This window comes from Gambusia affinis, linkage group LG12 (assembly GCF_019740435.1).
Source record: "Gambusia affinis linkage group LG12, SWU_Gaff_1.0, whole genome shotgun sequence".
Taxonomy (NCBI): Eukaryota; Metazoa; Chordata; class Actinopteri; order Cyprinodontiformes; family Poeciliidae; genus Gambusia; species Gambusia affinis.
In genome coordinates, this window is record NC_057879.1 from 25,940,905 (window position 1) to 25,964,381 (window position 23,477).

At 38.4% G+C, this 23,477-nt stretch overlaps 2 protein-coding genes across 5 annotated transcripts in view; one reads left to right on the top strand and one right to left on the bottom strand.

The window, feature by feature from the left end:
* The first annotated feature begins 285 nt into the window (after positions 1-285).
* LOC122841644 (properdin-like) lies at positions 286-6,135 on the top strand. Its single transcript, XM_044135119.1, has 12 exons — positions 286-318; positions 570-777; positions 1,634-1,772; positions 2,256-2,419; positions 2,511-2,678; positions 2,971-3,168; positions 3,249-3,416; positions 3,493-3,684; positions 4,154-4,327; positions 4,619-4,816; positions 5,576-5,687; positions 5,783-6,135. The coding sequence occupies exons 1-12, from the start codon at positions 301-303 to the stop codon at positions 5,904-5,906; spliced, it is 1,863 nt and encodes a 620-aa protein (XP_043991054.1). The 5' UTR covers positions 286-300; the 3' UTR covers positions 5,907-6,135.
* Positions 6,136-6,596: 461 nt separating this feature from the next.
* The window catches only part of LOC122841643 (extended synaptotagmin-2-like), a 40,077-nt gene continuing 23,196 nt past the window's right edge, over positions 6,597-23,477 (bottom strand). Inside the window, exons 9-26 of one of the 4 annotated variants that reach the window (XM_044135114.1) lie at positions 21,922-21,977; positions 19,527-19,647; positions 18,477-18,653; positions 18,165-18,247; positions 17,804-17,852; positions 17,179-17,268; positions 16,885-16,980; positions 15,982-16,083; positions 13,029-13,091; positions 12,407-12,481; positions 12,119-12,205; positions 11,888-12,037; positions 11,369-11,793; positions 10,454-10,546; positions 10,242-10,373; positions 10,050-10,155; positions 9,842-9,891; positions 6,597-9,417 (exon numbers count right to left, since the gene is read on the bottom strand). In XM_044135114.1, the coding sequence (XP_043991049.1) occupies positions 9,381-9,417; positions 9,842-9,891; positions 10,050-10,155; positions 10,242-10,373; positions 10,454-10,546; positions 11,369-11,793; positions 11,888-12,037; positions 12,119-12,205; positions 12,407-12,481; positions 13,029-13,091; positions 15,982-16,083; positions 16,885-16,980; positions 17,179-17,268; positions 17,804-17,852; positions 18,165-18,247; positions 18,477-18,653; positions 19,527-19,647; positions 21,922-21,977 (1,992 nt within the window). In that variant the 3' untranslated portion in view covers positions 6,597-9,380. The remainder of the gene's footprint in view (positions 9,418-9,841; positions 9,892-10,049; positions 10,156-10,241; positions 10,374-10,453; positions 10,547-11,368; positions 11,794-11,887; positions 12,038-12,118; positions 12,206-12,406; positions 12,482-13,028; positions 13,092-15,981; positions 16,084-16,884; positions 16,981-17,178; positions 17,269-17,803; positions 17,853-18,164; positions 18,248-18,476; positions 18,654-19,526; positions 19,648-21,921; positions 21,978-23,477) is intronic. The other 3 variants (XM_044135116.1, XM_044135115.1, XM_044135117.1) reach the window with 3 other exon arrangements.

Genomic DNA, 23,477 nt, shown 5'->3' on the forward strand with positions numbered 1-23,477 from the left:
TTAACAAATAGGATCAACTTTTGATTTATTTTTTTACATTTTGAGTGTAAAAATCTGTTTGTACATATGATGTTAAAAATTTAACTGGTCTTGCTGCATTTTAGCTGTTCATATTTCAAAATGAAAACACTTTCAAGATGACACACATTATGTTTCGGTGTATGAAGAAATGTCAAAGAAAGTGAAGATCAGCACATTGGGAGGGAACGCTGAAACGGTTCCGATTGCTTAAACATTGAGCAACGTCTCCGCAGAAACAGGAACAAAACTCAACTGAAAATCCTGGAATCGCATCTAAATATGGATGAGTCTAACTTTGTAAGAGTTTGTTTGATAAATATTTGCTGTAGAATCATATTTAAATACATCATTAAATAAAATGCCTAACAACCTTAATTCTGTCATAAATCTACCAGGAAGCCTCAAATGCACAATTTTCACAAAGATTATATGAAGAATAAAAAATTGAAAATAAGAATTTAATGCTTCCATAAAAAAATAAAAAATAAAAACACTGGACTTTGACTGCTGTACAGGCCCTCACAACCTCCTGACCCCACTTATCTCAGTTTGCAGAAATGAGGACCAGTGTTGACCAGAGGCTCATCCAAACAGAATTTGGATCAGCAGAAGGTCAGCGGGGGCGGACCAGAACCAGAACCAGCTTCAGGGAAAAGGAAAGTGAAGCTTTAATTCTGTCCAGGATCCCCAGGATGAAGGACACGTTCAGGTTTCTGGTGGTTTTGGTTCCTCTGCTGGTTTCTGTGCAGCGCTCAGGTAAGTCCAAATATAAATGCATTCAGCCAGACTTTCAGCTTAGGATAACAAAAAGACAAAACAGCTGAAGAAATCTGTGGGGCTCAATACCTTTTCAAAACTCTGTGCAAAACTTTCTCCTCTAAGTTTTTTTTTTTCTACAACTGAGTAATCACAAAATTGTTTTAGACAGAACAGCCATAGAAAAAGTGAAATCTGTGAAGTATTGTTAAAGGTTACACACAAAAGAGCGTACCAAACTCAATCTTGTGATTACAAAACAAAGTAAATTTAAAAGTAAAAAATCAGCAACATTTACATAAAAATACTGTTCAAACTGACAGTAAAGTATTCCTTTCTGTAACCTACAATCTGAGCGAAGAACCACAATAAAAATGCACTCCTGGTTTTCTTATGTCTCTATCCTCTGTGATATTTGATTTCATGAAATGCTAATGTTATTTTTCACAATCAATAAGATTATATTTTAAATGCCAATTGTAATAGTGTTATAATGATACAATAAAAAAGCTGTGTTTTGCTGTCAGCTGTCAAATACATTCATGTTTGCTCGTTCAAAGGTTTGCCTAAAAATTGCGTAATGTTTCAGAGAGAACATAACAAATTTTCTCCTGTGTTGAAATCCTGGGTTCTCCTCTGATGGTCACGTCAGTTCTCCTGACAAAAAGAGGCCTGAAAGTAAAGATTCAAAATTCTGCAGAAACCAAGTCTGCAGAATTATCCTGAAGGAACAGAAACTCTGAATAAACAAATGTTTAGGCTTTTACGTTGAAGAGAGTATGTGACCATATGTAATAATAAAATGTTTTGTCCTAGTCTTCTTTTAATGAATAAATATGTTTCTGTGTGTGTGCAGAGTGTTTGCGGTGTTTTGGTTCTTTTGACCTGACCACAGGTGAGTGTAGTAAAGATTTGGGCAATGTGGACCAAGATGATTGCTGCCAGAACTCCCGATTCGGCTACGAAGCAGAAGATGGATCATGTCATTCATGTGGGTAAGCGTACACAGAGTTTCCACTGAGCGGTATTGAACAGGTCAATGCAGTTTGGTATGCCGTTTCAAGATCCGGCATATTCAGGAGAGCTTCTACCACCAATTGGACCCAAATACCAAATGTTGCATCATATTAGATGACAAACGTGACCCAGTTAGGCTTTCTGTCACCTGAAGAACAGTTCCAGGATTAAAGAACTAATATCCCAGACAACATCTATTCAAACGTGTATGTGAGTTTGAATAGGCTCCCTGTAGCTCAGAGAATAGACTGTAAAATACTGTTATTAGTTTAGAAATCACTGAACGGCTTGGCACCACAATACATTAAAGATTCTGCACTCCCAGAATCAGGACCAAACCTGGAGAAGCAGCATCAGTTTCTATGTACCACAAATCTGGAAAAAACTTCCATAAAACTGCACTTTTCCTGAAACAAAACACTTGTTAAAATAAAATGTAAAATAAAAAAATGTCCTTCCAGTCCACCCACATGGTCTCCCTGGACGTCTTGGTCATTCTGCAATGTTCTGTGTGGGGAGGGCGTGAGACAGAGAAGCAGGAAGTGTCATGGCATTGGAGAAGCAGAGTGTGACAACCCTCAGGACACACTGCAGACAGACGTGTGCAGTGGCACCTGCTGCAATGGTATATAAATGCTCAAAATTAGATGAGAAATACTTAAAGACACTATACCTTGATTCCTTCATGTACTATTTATCATGTATTTTTGAGTTAGATACGGGCTGGGGCTTATGGAACCCCTGGACTCCATGCTCAGTCACCTGTGGAGGAACAGGAACCCGAACAAGACGGAGAGTCTGCTCCAATCCTCCTGAATGTCGATCGCTATGCATTGGGCCTGAAGAAGAGAAGGAGTCCTGTGAGGCCAGCAACAGGTGTCCGGGTAAGGCTGGCTCTATTTTCAGCTCCAAGACAATGCCAGGGTAGTTGTAATGTTCAGATAAATTATCTAAACGTGAAAGGTCCAGGAAACCCAACCCAGATTTCTAGATCAATGGACCCCAATGCTGGTCCTCAGGGTTCACTGTCCTACATGACTTCACTGCTACACAACCTGGAGAACCAGGGTTGGTAACAATGGATCCAAAGTGTTTATGTAACAAGACCAGGATTTATTCTACCTTTTAAGTTAATTAAATGTCGTCACAGTCTCTGCGTTCTTTTTTATGGTTCAGTCCATGGAAGTTGGTCAAGTTGGGAAGCTTGGTCACAGTGCTCTGGTTCCTGTATCACTGACCAAAACATGCCCACAAGAGTACGACGGCGCACCTGCTCCAACCCGGCCCCCTCTACTGACACGGTACCACCAGGCAACAACTGTCCTGGTGATGCTCTTGAGACGCAGGACTGCAGCGAAATCCCTAATTGTCCAGGTAAGAAGGGAAGCTCACTGATGACCTCATCTCTTACATAGCAGTAGGAAGCAGTAAGCTAAGATTGACTTTTTCTTCAGTGGATGGCAACTGGGGGAACTGGTTTCCACCTGCCCAGTGCTCCGTCTCTTGTGGAGAAGGTCTGCAGCTGTCATTTAGGCAGTGTGACAACCCTAGCCCTCAATATGGTGGCAAATATTGTGAGGGGCCAAGCACTCGGACCAGCGTCTGTAAAAGTCCCTGTCCTGGTAAGCCACAAACATGCACATTATTAAATCTATAACACTCAAATGCAAGCATGATGTGAATATCATTGTCTTTCAGTCCATGGAGTCTGGTCTGGTTGGTCAAACTGGGGCGACTGTTCATCTACCTGTATCCCACCTGGCAGAGCTTCATTGAGGACTCGCCATCGATCATGTTCTAACCCTGCCCCATCGTTGAACCCACCTGGTAATGAATGCCAAGGTGACAACTCCCAAACGGAACATTGCAACCACCTACCTCATTGCCCAGGTATACCTGCATGCCTCTTTAAATATGACCACTAAGATGTACCCAATAACATCCACAGAGCTCATCCCAACTGCCAGTTGATCAACCAAAAAGATTCCCAACTTGGTACTTGAGTGTTCATCTGGTGCAGTCAGAGGTTTCTCATGGGCAGCCAGCCTCAGATCAAAAATACATTTAAGGTAAAATAGTCCCTCTAAAAAGCCCTGAGGAGTTTCTGCATGCATGGATGGACATTTAACCTGTGTCTCCAAGTTACCATTTAACAGGCAACTTTCTCTAGGATGTTCCTTAGGCTTTTGTTCAATGCCAACTGAAAATAGACACCAATCTCCCAATGACCCTACAGAAAATGAATGAATGGGATCTGTTTAAGGCACTAAGGTTTTAAATTAAACTCCAAGGCTCCCATTGGTCCAGACAGAGACAATTAAGAATATATTATTCCCATTCATAAATCTCTCTTCTTTAGTGGATGGCAACTGGAGTCCCTGGTCAGCCTTCACTCCCTGCCCGGTTACATGTGGCGTGGCTCTTCAAGTCTCAGAGAGGAGATGCAACAACCCTGCTCCCAATCATGGTGGCCGTCCATGTCCTGGAAACGATAAGCAAACCAAACTGTGCTCAACACAAGTCCACTGCCCAGGTACAGCAGGTTCAAGAACTTCAGATTCATTTTGTTGTTTCTCCAGAATGTTTCTCACATTTCTGATCTCTCTCATCTGAAATTAAGCAGATGTGACTTACTTAATAAAAACTGGACTTTTGGTGCTTTTCTCTCCAAATTGACCTGAACAAATATACAACTCTGAGAATTTTAAAGAGTAATGCCTTAAAAGGCTAGATGGTTAAGGTCTCAAACATCTAAATGCACCATGGCATCAAATATTGAAAAACCCCCCTGAAATTATCAATATAAAATTGTGTTGGTTTACAGTGGACGGCGTGTGGTCCGAGTGGTCCGCCTGGAGTGCCTGTACGTCCCCATGGGGAGGAAGAGATATCAGGTGCAAGCCAATAGGTGGCAAGCAGACTCGAAACCGCAAATGCCAACATCGAGCTCACAACGGCTCCATCTGCACCGACGGAAAGTTGACAGACACTCGGGTCTGCTACAACGTTGATAACTGCGATAGTGAGTGTAGATATCTTTTAACCCTTTCCTGGCTTTTCTATTAGATTGATCAACAGTTAGGTTGATCATGTTCTGATGTAAATAGTTACTTGAAGTTATCTATATATTTTTATGGATATTTGATGCCTGTAGCTGTCTGAAAACCAATTTTATTGTAATTTTAAAGAGGCAGTATTACGTAAAATCAACTTTTGTGGGCTTTATAACATCTTATATAATTCCCTTATGCATGTTTGAGAAATCCTTTCATCTCCACGGCAACCAATCAGTTGTGCAAAGCGGCTGGGTGGACCTAGCCCCGCCTTTTAGACGCAGCTCCTCCTCAAAACTACAGTGTTCAAGTTTCTGAGCCTCACAGAGCAGCCTTCCTCCACAACTCCTCACTCAGCTCCTTCAGACTAGCCAGCAGTAATTATCATAGCCTGGTGAAGCTGCACAGCTTGTAATGCGAGAGCAACGATGATTAAAGAGAAAAAACAGTTATTAAAGGGTAAATAGAGGAGCAATGTTGTGATGACCTCCTGAATGCAGAGCTTCAGAAAGAGCCGGATTTTTTAAAGCGACAGAAGCTCAATTTCAAAGCATTAAATTTAATTTTTTTAAGTCACATTTGAAATATCTAGCATTTATTTAACAACTGAACTTAACAGTTACTTGATTGCGCTATAATGGCACCATGTGTCTGGAACATACATAACACTGTCCCTTTAAGTTTCTGGAACAAAATGTTAGTTTACAAACTGACATTTTGTGTTTCAGAGAAAGGAATCTGGGATGGCTGGGAGCCTTGGAGTTTCTGTAAACCGGTCTGCGGAGTCTCGTCTAAACGTACGAGGTTCAAAATCTGTAAACCTGACTACAGCGAGTACAGGCATGTTTTAAATCCACAAACCAATATTAATACAGTAAGAGTCCAGATTCCCTAACAAACAGGTTTTACTAAAAAAATTAAAAATGTGTTTTCAGTCCAACTATTGGTCGTCAGGGGGAACAAGCACATTACCATGGAAGGCCAAAGTGTGGCAGGCTTCCTGACGGAGAGAAGAGGTATGAATTTGAAGACTGCCTTAATGTCCCTCCCTGCACCTAACAGTGCATTAGCCGACAACTTCAACAATGTCAAAGCTGGCTTTATTGGTGACATATTTGAAGAAACTGCATTTTAAAGTCTGTTTTCTACTAAAACTTTTTACTCTGGAAGATGGGTAAATTTGTTGCTTTGCTTTTTGTGATTTTTATCATTCTTTATGCATCCAAATCAGATTCTTTATTATTGCAATAGCTTTAAACAAAATTGGAATAAAAAATAAATAAGTATGCATCCGACTGTAAAACACACTGTGTTTCTTCCGCTTCTGAAATAGTAATTCCATTTTGGGAATTAAGTCACAATTAAAACTCTGCCAGTTTTCCAGTCGCAACCAAAGAAAGTTGTTCACTAGTTTTATTTAAAATTATTCTGTATCCAAAAGATTTGCCTTAGGAATTTTTTTTTTTTTTACAGTTTCTAAATGTTTGTGGCCCTACATACTATGATGTTGTAATGAAAACAAAGCAAACAAAAAATAGAAAGGAATAGAAAGGAAAGTACATTTCAAAAAACAACAGTGATTAACTAGGTGAAGAACAAGGCAATATGTTAATAAACAAAATAAAGACAGAACAAGCAACACAGAAAAATAAAATAAAATAAAATCAATCTAGGTGGTGCTTTACAGACAGATTATTTGCATCATCACTTCTGAAACAATATATAAAAAAACACAACAGATGCACCAGCTTTGTGCTGCTTCTGTCAGCTTAAAGCTTTTTATTCAGTTTGAAAGACGTCAAAGAGACATTCAGACACAGGCAGCATCCGGCTGCCTCTTTCCCAACACGTATCCATGCAGTATTATCTCTGGATCACGTGTTTCGTAAGGCACGAGATAAATTAAAAAGATGGAGAAGAACCACCTTTACAAGACAACATCAGCCTCAGAGGCTTTTCAAAGCCGACAGCTTCCAGCAGATCGTTACGCTTCTTACAAAACACAATAGAACAAAGGCGAAAACAGCTGGAAAACACACAAAACTATTCATATACACATTTAAAATACTTTCTCAATGCGTGATGTAAACGCAACATGCAGAAATCGACAGGTTTTAGGTGTTTAGAAGGTCAAAGGTCAACCTAACATCCTGGTTGTCAACAGAAAACAGGAGCAGATTTATCTAAAGCGTTTCTACGTTATGTTGCTGCTCGTACTATTCCCTTATGAAGCAGAGCTGTAAAGTAAAAGCTCTGCTCAATATAACGTACATATCAGAGAAAATAATAATTAAATTCCATCTTCTGAGTTTCCTTTTAAATACAACGTGAAACATAAAAAGTTAAGACTGAATGTTTCTATAGACAGAATGTGAACAAATTAAAGTATTGACAACAGAGCTTACTGTAAAATAAGTGACAACCAGGCCCGCTGTGAAGGTTATAAATGTTAAAGTGGTTCCAAATTTAGACATTTTTAAAGCCACTATGTGTAGATTTAGTCAGGAATGAAACCACCAAGTAAATCTTCCAAAACGTCTCCATCATGTTTCCAGTCCAAATGAACTGGTTTTATTCTGAAAGTAGGACTGGAACCGGATCGGAATCAGAGCAGCATGAACCTCCCCAACATGCTGCTGCGCACTGCAAGTCAGATGGATGAAAAAAACAACACTGGCAACAAAATAAATAAAATGCAGAATTATGTGTTGAGTTTTTTCACTTGTGTTTGACTGCAAAAACATGAAACCAGAGCGGCCATAAGCCCCGCTGCTAAATTAACCCTTTAATCCCAGGTGAATCTTTATTGTCGGTTTTTGGTGCATTAACGTTCACAGCTTCACAGCGCCACCTGCAGGCTTGGCATGCAGCGGTTACTACGGTGTTTTGAAAGCGCCAGGTGTTTCCATGTAGATCAATGCAAAGTGATGATGTGTTTATGAGAAAAAATTTTATTTGAAAAAACTCAACTTTAATCTGGACCAAAGTTGAGTTTTAAAAACAATAAACCATTTTTTTAGTTTCCATTAAAGCACTAAATTACAGGATTCTGTCACATTTTTCAATTCAAAATTAGATGCATTCCCAAGAGCTATTTTAATTTATTTATTTATTTTTCAAATTTTTTATTTCTACATTATGAATAGACAATAAATTCTGGAAATGTAAGTATTTTCAATTTTTTGTATTTTTTCCAATACCGGTCCAAACTTAGAAAGTGATAAGAATTTGTTTTCAAGACCTTTAATGATGTGAAAGCAACACTGAATTAAAGCAAAATTATTAGAAACACTCAATTTTAATGTTAAATTTAATTGAAAATGTTAAAAACTTTAGCTGTGACTATTGAAAATCAGAAAATTAAACTAATTGATAATGTATGTTTTGCTTTAATAGGATGTTTGTAGGGAAACCTGATAAATCTACACATAGTGGCTTCAGTATAATGAAGAAATTGAAGGTAATACCTGGAACCAACATTTTACAACTACTTAAACATGCTAAAACCAAAAACTGCAGCAGCAGGTTTAGTTATTTTAGTCTGTCTGATCAAACATAGAGAAGTTCTATAGTTAGTCTATTATAAATTAACAGCTAATTTAACTGACTTTTTGCTGCGACGTCCAAATTTAACAGGCTTGAGCTGAATGGAAAGATTTCTCTTTAAAAACAATCATCTCTGAAACGCAACCATTTTATGGCTTTTCCATCCACTTCTCTAGATGTAATGTTGACACTCAATACTAATGATTATCAGGTTTTAAAATATTCATCTGCAAAGAGTCACATTCAATTCCAAAAAGGTAACACTTGGTAATGGTCTTATTTCATCGTAACAAGAGTGTTTCTGCACAGCAAAAAAAAACAACAAAAAAACGTTAACAACTTAGTGAGTGAATTTCTTCTTCTTTGGTTCTTCCACCCGTGTCTCTTTATTTTTTTATAACAGTGCTAAAAAGCCAGCATGTAGCTGTGTCATCTGAACTAAAGCAATAAAACACTTCTCGTCTCTTTGGTTCAACTGCCCTCACACACACACACACACACACACACACACACACCCACACACCCACACACACTCCCCTTCAACAACCATCAAGAATGCTTGGATGAAAATAATAAAAAAAAAAATAGAAGAAAATCTGATTAAATTACACACAATCCTTTGGCCATTAAGACACCAGCCTCTCTAATATGTGCAGAATATAAACCGTCTCTTAGTTTGTCCGTCATCATTTTACAGTATATACAAACATACATATATAGTGTATGTGGCAACAGAAAATAAACTGTTCTAGCTTCTATAAATATGGGAAAAAACTTCCATCTTGGCACGTTAACTTGTATATACTCTTTTTACATTTCTCAAATTCTTTGCTCACTTCTTAAAGGGAAGCCTTGCCTTGCGACTGATGTGATTAATGAGTGTCTAAAGCTGCTTTTCTTCTTAGTCTTTACACATTTAAAAGGCGTGAGGATAATTAAAAAATGTACTGTGGACATAAGTGGAAGTGTGGTGATGACGAAGACTTCTTATGGTTGAATTTGGCCGTGGATAGTCAGGTCATACCTGCAGCAAAAAGACATTTTGTAAAGTTTAGAAGTGAACATTTTGAATTTTATCTCAAATAGAGCATAGTGGTTTAAGTGGTTTCTCTCATTTGTCTCCCGTTTGTCTCTCATTCAACCTCAGAGACAAACGGGATGCAACCCAACAGGCTGAGAGAATCAAAACTCCAGCCACTTTTTATATGATTTTAATTGTTAAAAACATGGAAATATGAGGGAGCTGGACTACTGGGGAGCCTTCGCAGAGATTTTTATTAGTGAAGATTTTGTATTATTTATAGTGGCTGAATTTAATTTTCAGGGTAAAATAAAACTGGTATGAAAACCACAGACAGACTTGTATAAAAAAAAACATTAGGCTACTAATAGGAGATGGAATAAAAGTTTGAAAATAGTATCACTGCCAAGCATTAGATAAAACGTACCATTGTGTCCAACCTTTGGTGATATCCTCATGATTTAAATCCACCGAGACCTGATGAGAAAAAAAAAAGATTTAATTGATTAAAGATTTCAAGCCAAAAAACTTGCAGACACTAACCTATGCAGATTTCCCCACAGCCAGGAAACTAATTCACGTATTTTAAGACCTCTGTAAGCAAGTATATGACAAAAACTATAATTAGAAAGCACCTTTCCAAGAAGACCTTTATGTTTGGAGAGCAGACCTCCACTGTTTTTCACTGCAACATCCAGACTGCGATTACTGAGCTCGATCCAGGTGACAGAGAACTCAAACCTGACCAGGGAGGAGAAACGCAGCTCTACATCAGCTACAACGCAGCCAGGCACGAAAACAAAATGGGTTTTAACAGTTTGACTTACGTTTCGTCAAAATTCGGATTCTGTGTTTTCTTATGCGTGTGAGTTTTCCTCCGTCCCGACCTCCTTTTGTCAGGATGCAGGTAGAGACGGGCGTACGGGTTTGAGCCGTGATCCGTGAAAGCAATCAGGTTTCTGCAGGAGTCAACAGAAAGATCCTAAAGAATAGAGTTTTCTAACAAAACGTGACGGCGATTATTCTGACAGCCGCCTACCTGCAGGAGTGAACGACCACGATGAGCCTGTTCCTCTGCGTGCTGTACCGGATGGTCAGCTGGATGGAGCCCAGAGGGCTGGAATCTGAACCACTTCACACACACAAAAAAACACATCACGTCGACTTCCACACACACATAGCATTTCTCACAGCTTCTGATTTAGAATGAAGCGCTGATCAGTTCCAGTGTAAAGTCAATAAATCTTTTACACATTACACACATGGATACCGAAAAGTCCGTGAAAAAGACAAAAATATTCTAAGTATGAATAAAAAGCAAGAGTTTAGTCAAGATAAAGTCTGTTAATGTCAATAAATTGAGCTGTAAAAACTTGTTATTCAACTATTTTTACTAATTAAATGTAATGTTTAGGATCCTGAGGGCGTTGTGATGAACTATTTATTTAAATTCATGTCAAAATGTTTTTTTCTGATGGTTTAAAACTTAATGAGGTTTTTGATCCATTCAAACGGATTTAAAGTGCAACTCTGAATGCAAAGTTGTCTCTTCAGCTGAAACTGGACAACAAATGATGAGAATATTACCACTGCCTTATCAGAGTGTGCAGTAATTATTAGTAATTTTATCTTTATTATATTATTTTTACAACTCCTTCTCTGATCAGGACTTGATGACATCACAACCTGCTGACTCATTTTTAGATGGTAACTCAACATTACAGAAAGACACCGTCATTGGTGGTAATGCCAACTACACTGTGGTAATGTAGCAGGGTGAAGAGGGTGATTAACAGCGTCTGATTGGTTGGTTGTAGTTAGAACTGGCAGAAGGCACAGGAGCTAAATTTTTTTCACACATTATATTTCCCATAAGAAACTGTCACAACATGGTGAGAAATAAGTAAAAAATATTTCTTTGGAAGTTGCATCCTGCAGCTTTAACTACACTCACTTGGGCAGCTGCTGGAGCCTCTGATGCAGCTCTTGAGCAGCGTAGGGGTTGGAAATATCCGAAGCGATGCTGGGTGTTGGCTCTTTGCCCCCATTCAGGAACTGCTGGGAACCAGAGATAGCCAGGTAGGATGTGCTCTTCCCAGTTTCTGCTAGGCTCTGACCTCCAGCTCCTCGTCCAACACCAGCATGTTCCAAGTCCACGCTCCCCAGGGACTTCACTGGGGGCTCCGACTCCTTCCGCCGGGCGGACAGGTCCTGGACGGAGGCGGTGGAGGAGCGGGGGACGTCTGAGATGGAGGACGGAGGCATGCTGGCCTCTGAGGAAACGGAGGGTCGTGGGGTAGAAGAGCTGGACTTGCGGACCTGGATGGATGATGGGGTGGAGTTTGAAGGCGAGGTTGGTGTCTTTTCAAGAGACAACACCTGATGGAAATAATAATAATAAAAAAACGATTAGAAGCTCAGCAAAGACATAAAAGTTTAGAGCAAAAGGTGACGGATATCCAAGGTGTTTCACCCGCAGAGCCATCTTCATCTTGAGGGTGCAGCTGGGTCCAGAGTTCTTGAGGGGGAAGCGCTGGCTCAGAGTCATGTTCTCCGCCTCTAAGAGACGGGTCAGGGGCAGAGCCAGCGTCCCCAACGAACACTCATGCTTTGCATCCTTCACCTGAAACAGCCGGGGTTAAAACGCTCAGCGGACGAACGAGGGAAACACTCTGGGTGACAGAACAGATGGAAACATCCTCACCTCGACCTGCAGCTCTTGCAGTTTTGGGTTGTGGATGAGGAAGGTGAAGTTTTCCTCCCACACTGGTTCAGTGGTTTTATATTTGGTCTGGAAAAAGATGCAGATAAAAGACAACCTTAAGAGGGGAAAACAGGCGGTGTGCCACAGTTCAGACAGCCGGCTGATCTGAGAAGAACAGTAGACTCTGGAATCGGGCTGATGATAAATCAACAGTATCGATTATTCACATTTTTGGTTTCTTAAGACAAAACTAACTGAACTAACTCTGTAAACCAAATGTGTCCTCACCTTGCTGTCAAAGGACTTGTGTCCCACTCTGAACTGGACCAATGGACTGGGATCACTGGTCACTTTTTTACCAGACTGCAGGAAAACAAACAGGAATAATGAGACGTTTTGATCAAAACAAAGGTTTTCCTAACAACCTGAACAGCAATGGAGCCAATTATGTTTTCGTAAAAATAGCTCAATATTCAGAATGGCTTCTTTTTTCTCAATAAAATCCACTTATAAACACATAAGAGATTCATAAATGTAAAATAAAAAATAAGTTGAGCTCGTCAAGTATTAATTTTGGGCTGTAACAGCAGAAGATTTAGAAACTTTGGGAAAGAGCAGGTAAAAGTCCCATGACCCAAAAAGTCCAGAAAAATAACACCAGATTCAATTTGAAGAAGAAATTCAATCGTAAAGCATGAATGTAGCTCAGGCAGTAATGCTGTTAAATACAACACACACTGTTAAACACAGCTTTAGTCGGGCGACATGATGGTCAGTAAATGAAAGAAGCTCTGAGCGGATTAAAATAAAACTGCTGCTGTAGCTGTGTGTGTTTGTGGAGCCGTCTTCGTGGTTCCTCTACGTTTCCCTTCAGTGTCTGAGCCGTATTTGTGTTCTCTGTTGCTGTTACCTTGATGGCCTTACTGATCGAGGCCTTCCTCAGCCCCGTCTGGTTGAACTCTAACGGATTGCGCTTTGATTTTCCCCCAGTGAAGTGAAGGCAGGAGAGAGTAACACACACAGAAACACACACACACCCACACACACACACCGGGAGGTTAATTAGGGGGTGGGGGAGGGCATGCAGGGAGGAAGAGAAGGAGGAGAAGTTGATGAAACAACCACCACCGCCAGCATCACCAAAGGATTGGGATGCACCCAGAGTGAGACAGACACAGAGACAACATGGATGATCACATGGTTAATGTCATTCCCCAGTTAATGAAGCAACAGGTAGAGCTGAATAAACAACATTCAGACAGAAAATTTACACTGGAAATAAGATTATTCAACATTTATATGGAAACAAACTGGTTGAACAGCTTCCTCTGGTGGTATTCAGAACAAAATACTGACATCAGGTAATCTAGGGGTGGGTGATATGGAATAAATGTTTTATTGTGACATTTTGCTGTACTGTTGTGATAAAGATAGCAGAGACAATAAGTAATATTTATTACTTCTTTTTTAGGTAACTGTGACTGCATGACACAGCACCAAAAACACAAAAACAGATTGTGCAATAATGCCCTTCTTCAGGAGGGTATTAAAAACTGCTCACAGTTACTGTCACGTTTTGATAGTTATTGATATTTTCATTGAACAAAAAGTGGAAAAAAACAGTAAAATTAACACTCCTGACAATCCAAACAGTTTTTAGGATTTTTAAAATTTCACTAATTGAAACTTATGACAATAAATGAAAAATCCCTATCATGAAAAGAAGTTTATCAGGAACAATAACAAACAATATGATAAACACCTACAACTAATCTGTCTCATTAGGTCATCCTGAAATGAAACGTGACAAACAATGTTTAGGATTGCTTAGGATTGTTTCTGCTTTCTAAAGCACTCCACACCAAAGCAATGCACTGCTGCACTGCTTTGGTGTGGAGTGCTTCTGTTGTGATACTTAATACAAAACAAGCAAAACTCACATGTATGTATCTGCATCTGATCATGACATTGTACTCTGATGTTTTTATTGTGATATTTGGTGCGACTAAACTCTTACTCCCCTCAAGAATAATAAAGATAAATCAACCTCAGACCTCTGGAATAGTGTGAACTCTGCTAGTGTTGAGCTTTCCATTTCACACTTAGTCATATTTTTACCAGCATAGTATAAATGGGATGCTGTGAGTCAGATGAGCACAGTAAGACACCTGAGCGTCCATATTTTGATTTGCAGAGTTTCTGAGGAACTCGTCAAGGGAAGAGGGAAAAACTGAACACACAATGACATCAAACCATAAACTGCATATAAAAGATGGACAGAACCCAACTGGTTAAAATCAGCATTTCCTCTGATCACCAGCTGGGGCCAACAGCTTCAGCTGCAGAAGTTGGTCTCACTGCATTTTTTACCTTGATGTTTAACCTCAGAGGCCTGGAGGGAGATCAACGTTGCAACGACTGAAAAGCTGAACTCGTCCATCTTTTACTGTACAAACAGTTTAAGGAAAACCAGGGATGATGAAGGGAAGCAATCCAAAAAAAACACAATTTGCCTTCACTGCTCTGAATACCTCCCCAAACTAAAAATGAATGACTTCTTCCTAATTAGCTTAAATACCCACTACTGTTCTTTACAACAGCATTTGTAGGCCATAAACGTCTCACATTTTGTCATCTGACAATCCCAAACCTAAACAATATGTATCATTTGATAGTTTGTGAGATAATTCAACACATTAATGTAAAATAGGTGGAAAAGTTTCAACATTTTATACAAATAAAATCTGATGTGTTATATGTATGCATATACATATGTGAATTAATACCTTGCAAACCCACTCTTAAATATCATTACAGCTTCAAGTTTTTATGGGTGTCTCTAAAAGCTTTGCTAATAAAAGGTAATAAAATGTTAAAATGTTGGCTAATTATTGAAGCACCAAACATTCAGGCTCTTATTGCCGCAAATATATTCAGTGACATCTGTTGCTTAATGCAGCATAAAAAAGAGGGAATTCAAAGACGTGGTTAAGTCAATTAGAAACTGCTGATTAGTTGTTTTATTGAAGAAGTCAACCAGAAAGACCTTTTTACATCAAATCAGAGCTAGAGATGAATATTATGATTTTTTATATGTTTTCAATACTTATTGTCTGACCATGTTTGCTATATACCTAAAGCAAAATACAGCAACACTTAAGCCGTATTCACAAATATTACTTCATATTGCATGTTTCCCTATAAAATACATTACATTTCTGAGATTTTTTTTATTTTCAAAATATAACATTTAACTTTACTGCTGCAATGTGACAAAATGTGAGAAGATTTTGAAATTTATTTAATTTTATTTTGAAATGTAATAAGCAGAAATGGATCACCCGCAGTCAAGCTTCTGTTGATTATAAAACTAACTTGTTGTAATTTTCTCCTTAAAGAGATTTTTTGACTGCATTGAAATGTTTCTGGACGAGTCGTCTACAGAGAAGCAGAAATGTTAAGTTCTCTTTTCCTCCTTTAACTTTTCCATCAATCATATGTTACAAATAGCTAATGTTGAGTTTTTCTTGCAAAGTAAAAAGACAAAACAACCTCACCAACTGAAAGTTAAGCTTATTTAATGAGGATGTGCATGCAAAGGTTTAGCAGGAAGACTGCCACTAATCGTCTAAAATGTAAAGTTTTCTCTGTTTTTGTGCAGATTCATGGAAGTGTTTTATGTCCCATCCTTTCCTTTCGCTTTTGGAAACCCCAACAGAAACTTTACCAAAGTATAAAGGTAAGACAAGGATTCAAACCCATGCACTGGAGAGGATTCATGCTGTTCAGGCAAAATGGGGCATAATCACTCTTCAGCATTCCTCATACTGCTCTAAGATGCAGAGATCAGCTAGTGGACTCACAAACAAGGTCCTATAGAGAGAAGACGTGTTCTCACAAAACACGAGGCCCGCCGAGCGCCTCTCTTTTAAGTAGCCTGAACCCAAGTTCCCCTCGAAGACGCTCTTCAGAGCAGCGAGGAGGCACGGAGGAGAAGAAGAAGAAAAAGCAGAGGAGGCTGAGAGGAGAAAAGTGAAGCCTGTGCTTCATCTGAGCCACTACAGACAAATGTGTGCTTGCTAATAAAACAGAGTTCCTCTTGTTACTCTCAAACTAAACTCAAAGTAATCTCAAACACAGTTAAGGTGTCATAATTTTACAAGTTTAAATCTTTTGTAAATAATTCAAGAATTTGTTGAATGTGATCAGTTTAAAAAGCTGCACATCAAACAGCATAGGAATGTATATAATACAAATAAAAATACAAAAGGGATAATTTCTTCTACTGTAGAAAATAAAGTCACAACAAGTAGAAATATTAATATTACAGACTCACCGATGGCTAACATGAGTTATGCTTCACTGACTGCATTGCTGTATTTATATTTGTTTACTTACTGCATTAACAGAAAAAATGTCAACAGTTTTGCAAGTTTAGTTGAAGCAACCAATAACATTAACAGAATAAAACCAGTTAATTTAAATGGATATGTCAGATTTGCAACTGCTTCACCTTTTAGGACAAGATGGAAAATAGAGTGAGAGAAAAGCAAGACAGTAGATAAGAGAGATTACAATTTTTAACTTAAAATAAAGGTAATTTAAACAAACAAAAAAAGAGGAATCAAGACAGCTGTAACCATTAAAGTTTCACAATATTCCTAAAAATAAGTACACTCCAAGGCTTAAAGACTGATTCATTATTTCCACTTAAAGCCTGGAAAAGCTAAAATCAGCTCCGTTGATTATAAATCAGACTGACTCACCGGCAGGTTTCTGGCAGAATCCAGGAAGACGATGAGCACTGCGGACGACAGACCGTCAGTGGAGCGAGAGCCGTCCGCCCGGACCTGCAACAACGCCTGAGAGGGAAGAACATCGGATCAGATCAGAGAGACACGTTTCCTTTATATGGCCCCTGAACCAGAGTCTGGATTAGAACCAGAGCCTGGATTAGAACCAGAGTCTGGATTAGAACCAGAGTCTGGATTAGAACCAGAGTCTGGTTCTGACCCAGAGTCTGGTTCTGACCCAGATCCAGACTCTGGTTCTGTTTGTACCTGGTCCAACTTGTCAGGTGAGGGCAGCAGACACAACCACTCCATCTTCAGGTGCAGCTTTCCTTTGGGAACATCTTCCAGATTAAACCACTAAGAGGAGGGAAAAGTAATCAATAACCAATACCTGATTGTATCATTTTCCAGCTCAGTCTGTGAGCATCCACTACATTTTTTAAAAGAAATTTTAAAGTTTCTAAAAAGGCTACAAAAACCTTATTTAATAGCACTTTTTTAAATCAATGTCAATCAATATTGGTTAAAGATTATACCTGGACGCCTTAAAACAGCAAATTCAGTAACAAAAAAAAGAAAAATACTCTTTATTATGAAAATTATTTAAGCCAATATTTTATATTTTTCTATTGTATTTCTTCACCTTTTTCAATTACTTTTTCTGTTTTTACATAAAAAAGTCATAATTAACACACACTGGCTTATTAACTTTATTTTTTATCTTATTGTGTGTTTGTTCTACAAACCACATTGATAGACAACTCAAAATCTTTGCATCTATCGAAGCATTACCATTTTAATAGAAAAAATGAAAGGAAGAAGATTTTTCCCTTGCAAAAACGCTTTGCAAATTCAACAATTATTACTAAAAACTATGAAAAAAAACAATCACCTCCTCCACAATTTGTTCCTTCTTGAGTTCCGACATGTCGATCATCACACTGAAACACGAATCGTAAAAACACGTCAGCTCAAAATGTTTTTAGCTGTATGCACAATTATTTATGGCATCATTTAACATTTATCGTGTTGTTTATAATTTTTTGTGAAAAATGTATTATTATGATAAATTTCAATTAATGTTAAATAAAAATGTCTAAAATTTCCAGATTCTCCACTGTAAGAAAATATCACTAAAAATGATGTGGTGAAAATACTCATTGACCTAATCATTGTGCACACAGAGTAATAGTTAATGAAAGGCAGTTTTTACGTAGCTCAATGTTACTTTCAGCGAAACAAAAAGAACCTACTTTCCCAGTTTGTCATCTTCATCTGGGTCTTCATCAAACAGTACAATTTCCATCGTTTTTGCCGTGTTATCGTACATCAAGAACTGAAGAGCAACACATAACATAACATAAACAAACATTAATACTCTCTTCAATGACTGCTACAAACTTCCTGAAACACCGAGGGACTGATGACATTAAAAAACCCTCTAAAAATCAACCCACGAACATGAGCAACAGTCCGGATGTACATCCTACATAAACATCTTCAGTTTACGGCACAACTAAGATCAAATCCTCTAATAAGAAGGCAGGAAACCGAGTTCAGCTCACCTCATGGACCTCGTTCCATCTAGGATTGAGATTCTCGTTGATGACTTTGCTCTTGACTTCCTGTGTGCCAAGCCGGATGACTCCATATGGGTCGGACTTGCCCTTGATTAGTCCTCCCAGGAACTTGTCCTTGCCCACCAGGTCCTGAGCCTCAATAAAGTGGATTCTTACCACGGCCTTAAAAGTGAGAAAACGGAAGAAAAGTAGATCAAAAGTGGTTCTCTAATGCATTATGCATGTAACCTGATCTTTAACGACTACATTTTTAGATTATTTGTTTTCAGTTTCCACATTGTCCTCCGACATTGTGACTGTGGGTCGTTCCACAGAGGTCAGAGGTCAATCTTTGCCTCAAACAGGAGTTGAAGATGTACCTACATTAATGTTGTCTGGTAAAAATCTAGTAATGTTTTATTTGATTGAAATTAGTTCCAGTAGATTGACAAGTAACGTCTGCTTTAATCTTCTTTAAGTGTTGTAGTTTGGCTTCTGTCCAGCAGAGGGACACGCTGGTCATCCCTAAGAGGAGCCAGTTGATACAGAAATAAAGATGGAGGGGGCATAACAGAATGGGGAAAAAACAGTTCAAACAGGATCCAATTTGGGGTGCAAAATCAACTTTATGTGGCTTTGTTATGAAATATAAACACAAAAACTCCTTAAAGTTTTACCTTAAAGCAGCGTGAACTTCTCAACCACAAATCACTGATCAGCAACCACGGACAGTACTTTGTCTGAACAAAGTATTTTATGTTTATTATTTAATACAACTGACAAAAATAATGTTGAAATTGTATGATTCTTTTTTAACTGAGCCATTTTTTAAAACTTAGCCCTTTATGTTATGGAAAACCAGCTGGCCCTCTTGATACAAAACAAAACTCAGATATTTCAGAAAAAAATCAACTTTAAATTAACTCTTCAGTCTTTGACTTGCATCCTTATCTGTGTGTCTGCATCAAAAATTAGATTAAATTTGACATTTCTGATCCAGAACGCACAAGAACTGTGTGTACCAGGAGAGTTTTCCCTGTTAAGAGTGTGTGATACCTCTGGAATGGGGAAGCGGATTCTGGCCAGTTCAGCCTCTCCCACCAGAGGGATGTTGAGGCGGTTCGGCAGCACCAAGTAGCTGTAGATGATGTCCTGGATGAGGCCGTCGCACAAACCACTGAAGGCACCGAAAGAGACAGAAAGTAAAGTGAGATTTCAGTGGAAAAAAATAAATTAATTCACCTGTTTGCAAAAGAAAAGAACAAACAGAATCTACTTCATTTAACAACATTATTGGACTTAATGGCAAACTTTTGTTAGGTCAAAGGAAGAAATGATGGAGTCGTCATTTTGGGTTTTAGAGCGGCAACATAACGCAATGTTACTCAAAATGAGAGGGTGTTATTTGTTGGCATCTATTTGAAGAAATAGATGCTTGAGATTTATTTCTAATTTATAGCAGCAATTTGCACCAATCTGATGGTAAATAACAGATTATAAACAATAAGTATTCATGTTAGTGAACTCATATGCCTATCTATTCAGTAATTCAGCAACAAAAAAAGTTTTCTTTAATTACAAACGTTGCTCATTTTGTCAGCATATGGTTTTATATGAAAATGTCCTTAATTACAGACCCTGAAATTAATCAAGCCCTACCACAAATTAATATACATATTCTAATTTACCAAGATACAACATTAATGTGTATTTCACAAACCATCTCCTGACATTTCACCAGTTTTCCTCTAGGTGGCAGCAGAATCCTCCTAAAGTTTCCCACTGCAGTGGATTAATCTGGGTCACTTTGTGCCAAAAATTAAATACAAATAGATTTAAAAGTATCACAACAATATGATTACTAAGTGAAGAACTAAATATTTTCAAAAACCTGAAATTTTGTGTCCTCTGCATGCATTCATAAACATTGATATTTTCAAACACCCCATTATTTTCTCCATAATAGACATGAAGGTTACATTTTTGATCTTTTGGGTATAAAATGTTATTGAGTGAACTTGGCTTCACAGACTCATGGGGAGGAATAGGAAGGTGTGGCGAGGGCTGATCAAAGCACGCAGTGTAACACACACACAAATAAACACACAGCAAGTGACTTCCTTCAAACTAGTTCAACGAGGAAAGCAACATTTCGCTGGGTGGAGTCTTTCAGAGCGAATCTGTGCCTGAAAACAAACAGTAAGCAGAGGAAGCCAACACAGGTCTATGCAGGGGCGACGTCTCACTCACAGCAACCTTCTGTTGTTTAAGGTTAAATTCATTTTTCTCAAAATTTGGAAGAAAATACGTAAACAAACCGTCCACCAGTCATTTTTCAGGTTTGCGTGAAAGGTTTTACCGGTTTGCATGAAGTTCGACAGAACCTTGCATTATGCAGCACGGATGTCAGCCATGCATCCACAAATTTGGATACTTAATAAAAAAGGGCCGTAATACTTCCTTTCATCTCCCAACCACATGTTGATGCAGCTATCACATAGTTTCCTGGTTTTGAGTGCTGCCTCATACCTGCCAGCCTCTCGGTGGGAGTGGGCGGGACCACTCATGAATACTTGTTTTTTCCCACAGCTTGCATGTCCAGCAGAGAACCAGATGATCGGGTTTCAGTTTGATACCTGATATACATCAGGAGGTGTGAGAGACTAAGGCGTGCGATTACGTGTGAATGAAAAGAGGTTTTAGTTAATGTGTTTAGCATAATCAGGACAAACCTTGAGTTTTTTAAATCCTTGAAGGTTATTTACTCACAAAGAATAGAAAGCTAAAAGTGGCCTCTCATTATTACTGCACAATCAGGACACAAGAACAATAAGTTGTAAAGATACATTTCTTTGAGGTAAGCTACAAAGTTGCTTTCTTTACTGCTTTTGAGTAATTACTGGGGTGTTTTAACTTTTCTAAATTAATAAAGTGAATTGTTCATCAACTAAAACAGTACTTATGATTTAACTACACTTGCACTGATCTGATTTTAATATCTATATCGGCCCCAATATCAAAAATAATTGTGGATCAGGAATCCGTGGCAATGTTCTCAATCCATAAGGTCAGATCTATTCAGTCTAATTGTGTGCTTTGTGTCCTGAGTGACATCATGCTTTATTATTTATTTTACACTATATTTAGGATTCCTTGCGGCTCTTTCTGAACCATTTGAAAGATTTGTTGCGGTTTATTTTTACATGTGGGACCAAGGTAGTCAACTGTTTCTTTATTATAACACTGATTTTATCCACTAATCTTAAATATAACTAAACCCAAAAGAACCTTTTGTGGCTGATAAACAGTCCAAATAGGTATTTAGGGTTCTATCATTGTAGACATTTTTGTGTAAAGTTGTTTAGTTCCACATTATTTTGCCTAAAACCGCCTCAGTGCTGCCCCCTTTGGCCAAACAGCAGGATGACTGTTAGGACAGATGTTTACTTACTTAACACCTGGAATGTCCAACATATTTGTGAGTCCCGTCCAGTTAATGTCCAACATCTGGAAGACAGAAAGTCAGCATCAGTGTAATTTGATTAAATGAAAAATAATGGCTGCAAAACAGAAGAAACATTTTTTTAAGTATATAACATAATACTTAAATGCATCTATAATAATTTGTGCTGGTTAATTTGTGGTCAGGATTAATGATTCATACTAAAAGCATAATAAATACAACAATATTTGACATTACTTTGTCCTACATTTAAATATCAAAGTTCTGCAGGCTTGACCAAACACTATTTGGTCGAGAGTAAAAGTTGATTTGAGGGCGATTTCTCCTCAGCTCCTCACTGCCTGCAGAGCCAGCAAACAGCAGCTCAGGAGCCAAGCTTTTAATTCGATCAATGTGCTCATCAATACAGGAGGGCAGCTCAGGTTCACAGACAGGAAGCACATGATGAAGGTTAAATCCAACTCTGTCTGCAAATATTATTCCAACTATGATGGAATAAAATACAGATCAGCATAACAATAGTGTCATTTCTTCTGAAAGGTTCAGTCGATCATAATTCCTGTCATCAGGTGGGACTTCATCTGCGGATGCCTCAAACAGAAAATAAAAACCCTCATCAAGTTCAGCTGGACCTTTAGTTCTCTTTAGCAAGTTGAAAATCCCTAAAAATTCATCCAGCTCCATAAATCCTGTCTATAAAATCCGGACAAACCTTAACAGCTGCAGAGAAAATCTGGGTTTAACTCTGCAAACAGACAGAAGTTTAACTTAGGTGCTGCTCCAGCTTGTTCTCGTTTGCATCACAAGTTCCCAATTATCTCTGATGATGAAACCAAACGCTGAAAAGCTGGAACGTGATCCCTCACACTATGCACAAAGTAAAGGTATTTAAACGGCTGCCATCTTGTTCAGAGCAGGAGCTTATTAACCTGCTTCTTTAACCCAGTTACTGGGCCTTTATAGAAACCTAAACTGGGTCATCTGGGGAGGAGGATTGGATGAAATCCTGCAGGAGAAAGTGACCTGTTTGAAGAATAAAAAAAAAGAGATTAATAGCAAACAAGTTCTTCCTCTGGTCCACCTTTTCCTGGTTTCATTAGCTGCTCTTTGAGTGACAAGTTCAGAGAAAAGTGATCGCCCTTCTCAGGGAACCCTGGCAGTGAAACAGACAAATTACTGCAGACTTGACACGCCCGCATCAGACTTAAAATGATGTTCAAGACTCAGTTTGGAACAATGCAGATGTCATTTCAGTTAAGAAATGTCAGAGGGAAAAAAGATCTGCAAAAGGAAACTAAAACAGGAAGGTTAGAAAACCTAAATCTGGCTTCAGGTGTGGTTCAGCAAAAAAGACAAAAAACATCAGAACTACGAGCCCCTGACTGATGCATCTAAAACCTCCAGACTTAAACTCAACAGTATCTGAGTTTCCAATGACCATATAAATGTTCAATATTGGAATTACAAAAATGTATCTGCTCAAAAGAAACACGCCAATTTCTAAAAAGATTCACGTTTCCAATAAAAACGCTTTGCGGTAGCGT